This window comes from Tinamus guttatus, unplaced genomic scaffold (genome assembly GCF_059628265.1).
Source record: "Tinamus guttatus ecotype Peru unplaced genomic scaffold, ASM5962826v1 Tinamus_guttatus_pri_ptg000674l, whole genome shotgun sequence".
NCBI classification, from domain to species: Eukaryota; Metazoa; Chordata; class Aves; order Tinamiformes; family Tinamidae; genus Tinamus; species Tinamus guttatus.
In genome coordinates, this window is record NW_028289208.1 from 3,607,873 (window position 1) to 3,614,935 (window position 7,063).

The 7,063-nt window shown below is 49.5% G+C and overlaps 1 protein-coding gene across 1 annotated transcript; it reads right to left on the reverse strand.

The window, feature by feature from the left end:
* Positions 1-172: 172 nt before the first annotated feature.
* Positions 173-6,028, reverse strand: LOC104570362 (zona pellucida glycoprotein D). The gene is made up of 9 exons (XM_088536497.1): positions 5,984-6,028; positions 5,028-5,094; positions 4,310-4,477; positions 3,383-3,588; positions 2,445-2,605; positions 1,872-2,117; positions 1,523-1,682; positions 948-1,092; positions 173-273 (listed from the first exon to the last, which is right to left on the reverse strand). Exons 1-9 carry the CDS (start codon positions 6,026-6,028, stop codon positions 173-175), a joined length of 1,299 nt encoding a protein of 432 aa, XP_088392623.1.
* Between the last annotated feature and the right edge of the window lie 1,035 nt (positions 6,029-7,063).

A 7,063-nucleotide genomic window follows, 5' to 3' on the forward strand; every position in this document is an offset into this window, starting at 1 on the left:
GGAGAGGACAAGAAGGTGCTAGGGATACTACAGGGAACAAAACACATTGACGTGGTTCATCCTTTGAGCACCCTTGGAAAATAGCCATGGTCTCCTTCCCCCAAATCCTTGCTAAGAAGCAGTCAGGGTGGACGACTTGCTGTTGCCATGTTTATTTGGAAACAGCGATTTTCTACATCGTTCGTCTCTTCATGGTGATGACTACAGCAGTCACAGTGAACACACCAAGCACACACAGCAGAACTAGGGCCCCAGGAAGCCACATACCAGGTCCTGCCAAAGAGAAGAAACGTTTGTTATGTATCTTGATCTCTTCAGGAGACCCTGGCTGGAGATATGGCATCTCCCAGCTGGTGGGAATTTTGAGACAGGAGTCAGGGGAAGGGTCTCATCTCCTGTGCTGGGTGAGAGATTCTGGGGCTGGAGGACTGCCAGGGCCCTGGGGGCACTAATAGACCTCAGCTGCCCTGACCGGCCTCACCTGGGGCCTCCACACCCACCCTCTGCCCACTGGCTCTATTTAAGCTCAAGTCCTGGTCTTTGCTCTTTTTTTCTTAGCTGTATTGTAGGTGGATTTGTTGCCAGTCCTATTCCTGGATTGCTGTTTGGCTTTCCTGGATTGACCTGAGTTCCTAGAAGGAGCCTGGCTTGATGCTGAAGTTGAAAAAGCAGCCTTCATCATGCCAGGTGCAGTACCTCTCATTTTTGATCCCTTCCAGCCCTGCTCTTATGCTCAGCCTCTCCTATGTCTCATCTGGCAGCAGCTCATGCAACGCTAGTCTCTCTCTGTTTGTCTGGCTGCTGGAGCTTGGCAGTAATACCTAAAGGGCTCTCTGCTCCTGTGCAGAACAGTGACTTTTTATCAGCTTTCTTAGGTAATGTGACATTACTTAGAACTCTCAAGGGTTTTTGAGCTGTCCAACCAGGGAAGAAGAGAATATACATACCCCCTGAGCCCTTCTGCTCAGTCTTAGAGATGAGGGTCTGTGCTCTTGGGGAGGGAGCAGCCAGCAGGTGGATGGGCCCATAGGAGACAATCTTATTGTAGTCATCGGCCAGCGCCCGCTTGCTCTTTGGGTGCCCTGGGCATTGCTGTCAACAAAGCAAAGGGAAGGGAGATGGGACTGGAGGGCAGAGGAGAAGCTGGCTGAATGAGCCAGGTAAGAGGATGGTCTGTCCTGACGCTCTCCTCCTGGAGGAGGCAGTTTGGTGCTTCTGCTTGGGAAGAGTCAATATCCCAGAGCACGAAAAGGGACCTCAGTCTGGTCCTCCTCCAAGTCCCAGTATAAAGGACTGGAAATTTTAGTACCTAATGGAAAGGAAAGAAAAGGGAAAGGGACCCACCCGTGGATTTAAGCCCTTGCCACTTTAGTTAAGGGCCATGTATTGAGCTCCTTTTGCTGGGTAGTGTTTATTGTACTGGGGTGCCTGAGGCCAGAGCAGAGCTCTTTCTCCAAACAGAAGCCAAGAGAAGGGCGGTTTCCCCGTCCAGGGCACAGTGCAGACAGCAGGGAATGCTCACCTTGGCACAGGGCTCCAGGCTGTCTGGGAGACACAGCCGGACACGGCAGTGCAGGAACACCTCCGAGTAACCAATGAATTGAAACATCTGAAAGCTGAACTTGGCCGTAGTGCTCTCTCCAATGGCGTTGAGGTATGTCACTGTCTCATCGTGGGGACACCTGGGACATGACGGCTTAGAAATGAGAGAGAGCACCCAGCCTGGGCTACTGATAGCTCAACCTTGTGCCAGAGTACACAGGCACAAGGTACAACCCCCACGCAGAGCCTCACAGCAGTATTCCTGTCTCAGCATGCACAGGGATGCCCTTGGCTCCCTGTGTTTCCGTAACTAGAGAGACACCACTCACCCTTTCTCAATGAGATCATGCCGCACATCCTGGTAAGGATCTGAAGTTGGTGTTGCCCAGCAGTCCTCAACACTCAGGAGGAAGTACCTGAGCTGGTGCTGCCCTTCTATCTTCAGCAAGACATAGATTGTGTCTGTGATGGGGATGGCTGCAGTCTCGTGGTGATAGGGCTGGAGGTAGGAGGGTGTCTTGTACAGTCTCATAGTCACATTGAAGTGCCCTTCTTTGACTACAAACTGCACCAGCCTGAGGAGAGGAGCAGAAACCTCATGAACAGAATAAGATAGCATGGACTAGCACAAGCCAAGCCACCAGCATAGATGAAGGTCCTGCATGCGCTCTCTCTTTATATGGGGAAGTTTCTCTGCTGGCTTCCCTCCTAAATAGAGCCCCACTGCCTCACTGATAGCCTGGTCCTGAGCTCTCTGCGATGAGAGGAGGGAGGATCCTTGCTGCGATATTCCTCACAGAGCTCCTTACTGCCACCCCAGGGCCTTGGACTCATTGAAGGCATCTGTTTTCCCACAGGCCAGAAGATATCGTGTCAAAGGCAAGGTAAGAAAAAGCACTCACTTGTCGATGGCAGTGAGAGCAAAGGGCACTTTCACCACCTGCTCGTAGGCATAGATGCAGTCAAAATGGACCTCCAGCTGAAAACTTCGGGAGATCACACCCCTGTGTGCTTTTCGCTCGGACTTGATGACATTGGAGTATGACACGTGGGAGCTGTTTTGCTGAAATGACACAGAAGGTGAATCCCCAGATCACTTTTAAACCGTACACAAAGCTTCAAGTTCAGACAGGGCTGCAACTTCTTGAGGATTCACTGAGTACATTCATCAGAAAATAGCTGAGCACTTTCTGCTCCGGGCCTTCTGAGTGTCTATTGGGATTTTTCATGCTTAAACTGTATGTCCAGGAAGCTTTCATTGGAGTAGTCAGGATAGAGAAACCAGGTAAGGCAGCTTTCCTATGGGGCACAGGTGGAGCACTGGTTTCCCTGTATCATCCTGGGCCTGTGAGGAACATGGTAGGTGACCTAGGGAAACCTGAACTTGAGAAGCCTTCAGAGGGATCCACTGCCCCAGTAAAGGGCAGTTCAAGGACTTTTCTCTTTGTATAACTGGCTCTGTCAAACCCATCTCCTGCCAAGTGACAGTCCCAGCCGTGACAATGTGCTCTGAAGGATTAAGGAAGGGATCAGGGCACTATAGCCAGGACTGTAGAGTTCAGAAGATGCTGTGATAAAGCTAAGGCCTGTTGTCATCTGTTAAAGAGCACCTTGAGACTTCCATGCTCTTCTGAACAGGGAAAGATGCACTGCCAGCAGCAGTTTAGCAGGTGTAGAGAAGCCTTCTGATAGCCCTCATAGGAATGTTCCAAGGGCTTTGAAGCCCTTGAGATAAAAGGAAAAGCCACCAGCATTTTCTTTTGCTGTCCCTACTCAGCAGGGCTGCTCATCTCGCATCCTAATCCAGGTTATGCAGACAGGCTCTGTGCTGCAGTCTCACCTGAATCACCGATCCACAGGCAGTGTGGTTTTCACCTGTGAGAATGGCTGCAAAGAACAGCTCACCCTCTTCTTCTCTTTCTGAGATCTTGCATGCCTGGTTCTTCAAGTGGACATGCTCCTGGGGGATTTTCAAGAGTTCAAACACCTCTTTCCTCACCATCATCTTCATGTGCTCTTCCTCGCAAGCCAACTTCAGTATCACATCTGGGGGAAAAAGCCATCTGCAATAGCAATAAGGAAGAGGCCTGAAGGAGCCCTAGGTCTGCTATGGAGTGGAACAGTCCCACAAAGCTCAAGAGACCTTCATTCTAGTCTTGTTGGAGGCTGCTGTTGGGGCCTTCAGAAACACTGGACAGAAGAAAAAGACAAATCTTTGGGAATCTGCAGAAATTAATGGGGCTCTGACCTTTCCCACTTGTTGTCTAAGGCCTGCACAGGTCCACAGTTACTGTTACTCTGAATACATACCATCCTTAAACTCAAGGCATCAGATGAAGAGGTTTTCCCCTCTACGTGGGCTGTCTACAAAATCACTGCAGTCTGCCATGGAAACCAGACACAATCCTCTGCTTCAGATGAACAAAAGCACTTCTGAGCAGCATCTGGAAGTAGCCTTTACCATGCCTGCTAGAGTCCATTTGGTTATGGAGAGCCTACAAGGCTACCAGCCTCTGGTGTCCTGGCACAGCCACCACACCTTCTTGACAGCCCAGGTTTCCTTCATACAGGAATTCAGACTTTTGAGGAGGAGGGGAATGGCTGGTGCTTGTACCAGTCTGCAATCAGGACATGGTGCGAAGGCATGCACTTGGACCAGGACCCACATTTGACCAGGAACAGTGATAACACCAGCGCATCCTCACCTCCACCTTTGTGCTTGTGGACAGTGGGAAGGGCTCAGCAGCATCCCCAGCCCCTGGCCTACCTTGGCAGAATGCCCCTGTGAAGCCTGGCTTGCAGTTGCAAATGGGTCGGTCCTCCATCACCTGGCAATCCCCGTGGTGCTGGCATGGATTTGGGAAGCAGGCATCCAGGCTCCTCTTGAAGAGGATGGCAAACTGTTCCCTTCTGCCACCCAGGCTCATCGGTGTGGCTGTAGCAAAAGCAACATGAGGAAGTTGAAATGCAGCGAGGTTATTTACCCTGCGAGACGCAGTCACTGGAATTCCCTGCAGCTTTTTCTCCTGCCTGCTGGAGATCCTTGCTTCTAGGCACTGCAGGGGCACGTGGCCACTCTGCTATCGCAGCTGAGGAAGAACCTCCCAACTCGGCTTGCCCAGAAGGACATTTGTGTGTTGGGAAGCTCGGCAGACCTCAGCACACCCAGATTCCCTTGTTTCTGTAATCTGGATCAGAGCTATGGAGCTTGTCACGGGCTGTCACAGATTGGTGGCATGTCACTGTGCCCACTGGCATGGATTTTAGACCCTGTCTAAAAGCGCAAGCCGGGAAGGGGAAGCTTTAGGCTGGGAAGGAGCACCTGAGGCTTTGCATATTTTGTCAGCCCTGGCTTCCCAGTTCCTGCCCTCCTGAGCAACACTCTGCTGTCCTGAATGAGCAACCTGAGCGTGGATCAGGTAAGGTTTTCACCTCTTCTTCCCACACTGCTTGGCCATAATGTCACGGGGACAGTATAGACTCACTCTTGTTGCCTTCAGAGCCAGCCAGGCAGAGGGTAGAGAGCAGCAGCAAATATGTCGCAGCCCCGTCCTGTGAAAAGAAGCAGATTATGCCTTTTTTTTTTTTTTTTTTTTTTTTTTTTTTTTGCACGCTCCCTGGAGATGTTTTTAAACATCCAGAAAGAGCCAGCCCTCAAGCATGGGTGCAATGATTTCTATAATAGCTATAGGTTCAGCCACATAAAGCCATTTTGCCAGATCACCAAAACCCCTTGCTCAGTCCACCAGGATAAGATAGAGGCCAAATATTGTCCTGAATTTAGAAGGTGAAGAGCTGAACCCCAAGGGGCCAATCCAGAAAGAAAACATGGGTGAGAGAAAATAGATTTCAGGTTAGCACATCCCAAAGATAGAGCTGTATTTGGGTATGAAACAGCACTTCGAACAAAACCACAGAGTGGAGGCATCAGTCCATGCCTCTGAAAGAGGAAATGAGTTTTCCACTCTCCTCACCACAGCTATAGCTCTCGTTTGAAGAGTTAGAATTTTCAAGAGGATCCTAGCTTTTCCAGTGCCTCTTTTCCATGACCTGAACAAGGGAGACAATGTAATTTTTAAAAAAAATATCTTGAACACAACTGAAATGTATGCCACAAAGATACAGATAATGTCAGTGAAGTTACACTCCCTGTCCAACAGATCTCCCCTGCTAGGTCAGATAACGGGTTTCTTTACAAAAAATGGTGTGGTGCTGTACGAGTCTTCGAGCTTGGAGTCCTCTTATCGCAAAAAGGGATATGAGTCAGTGTGGGCTGGTGACTACAGCAGCACTTTGACCTGTCTTTGCTCCTGGCACTTTGCATGTGCATTTGGGCAAAGCAAAGAGCAAAAACCTCAATTTGGCAGCAAAAATTTATACATAGCTGCAGCCTATAGCAAGCAGCTTTAAATAATAAATAAATAAATAAATAAAGCACTACCTCTTTTGCAAAGTTCTGAAGATCCAGAACACTAGGCAAAAGCATCTTTCAAGTGGGGCATGAATCCTAAAGCAGAGCCCCTGAAATGCTAGTGGAAGAGTGACTCCCATTGCCAAGATTTTTATGCAGCTGGGGGTGCTCCAGACTGGCCCTGCCTTTTTGCGCAGGGGGAAAGGACTGGGCAAAGAGTCCCCTTGAGGGGTTAGTGACCTCTTTCATCTCCAGCTCAGTGTGAGGACACAGACAAATTTAAAAACTTCTCAACTGCTTAGATGAGACGGGAGGTGCTGTCTCCTTGCAAGCCACTTGCTAGGAAAAAAAAAAAAAAAAATCTGTGGCTCTAAGCAGTGATGAGGTCCCACCAGCATCCTCAACAGAAAGATTTTGCCCGTTGCCGTTCTACTTACCATTGCCAGGCCAGTCTACGCTCAGCCACCCACAAGTGCCCACGGGTCCTTCACGTTCTCCCTGACGCGCTCCTTATATCGCCTTCCGTCAGCTCATCCTGCTCCCCCACGCAAACATCCATTTGTGATTGCACAAGAGCTGCCCTAGCATCCTTCAGCCACGGCCGGGGAGGAAAAAGGTCTCAACGCTCATCATTGTGCACAGCCCTCCCTATCTGCTCAGAACTCCTGAACATCCACGTAGGTGGGTGGATGCCACACAGGAGAGGTGCTTGCAGTTTGCTCGGGAGTCTGGATTTTTATGCATCCCAGTGGTTTTACGGTAGCTGTTTTGTGCTCGACAATAACATGAGATACTGCAGCAGCACAGAAAGCCAAATAATTGTGTATGCTAAATGCACGTGGTTTAGTGAGTGAATGCATGTTTGCTTGGGTTGGTTTCTAATAGCTTCTGAAATGTAAAAGCTGGAGAGAAATACTGAGACACACACAGGGATAAGGGCTTACTCCTAGCACTCTTATTGCAGGTCATTTCCCATATACACACGGAAGAGCAGCCACTCATAGCGATGACTCTTGATGTTTTCTAGCAACTAGGGTACTGCTGGGTATGGCAAACGTTCAAATGCAAATAATTCAAAGCAGCCTAACTACAGCTTTGCCTCTCTTTGCA

Excerpts from the sequence above, each read along its gene's own strand:
- LOC104570362 (XM_088536497.1), bottom strand. The coding sequence starts at position 6,028 with ATGCTTTTGCCTAGTGTTCTGGATCTTCAGAACTTTGCAAAAGAG. Across the intron at positions 3,589-4,309 it reads CACAGGGGCATTCTGCCAAG|ATGTGATACTGAAGTTGGCT; the intron begins GTAGGCCAGGGG and ends TTTTTCCCCCAG. Across the intron at positions 274-947 it reads TGAGCAGAAGGGCTCAGGGG|GACCTGGTATGTGGCTTCCT; the intron begins GTATGTATATTC and ends TCTCTTTGGCAG.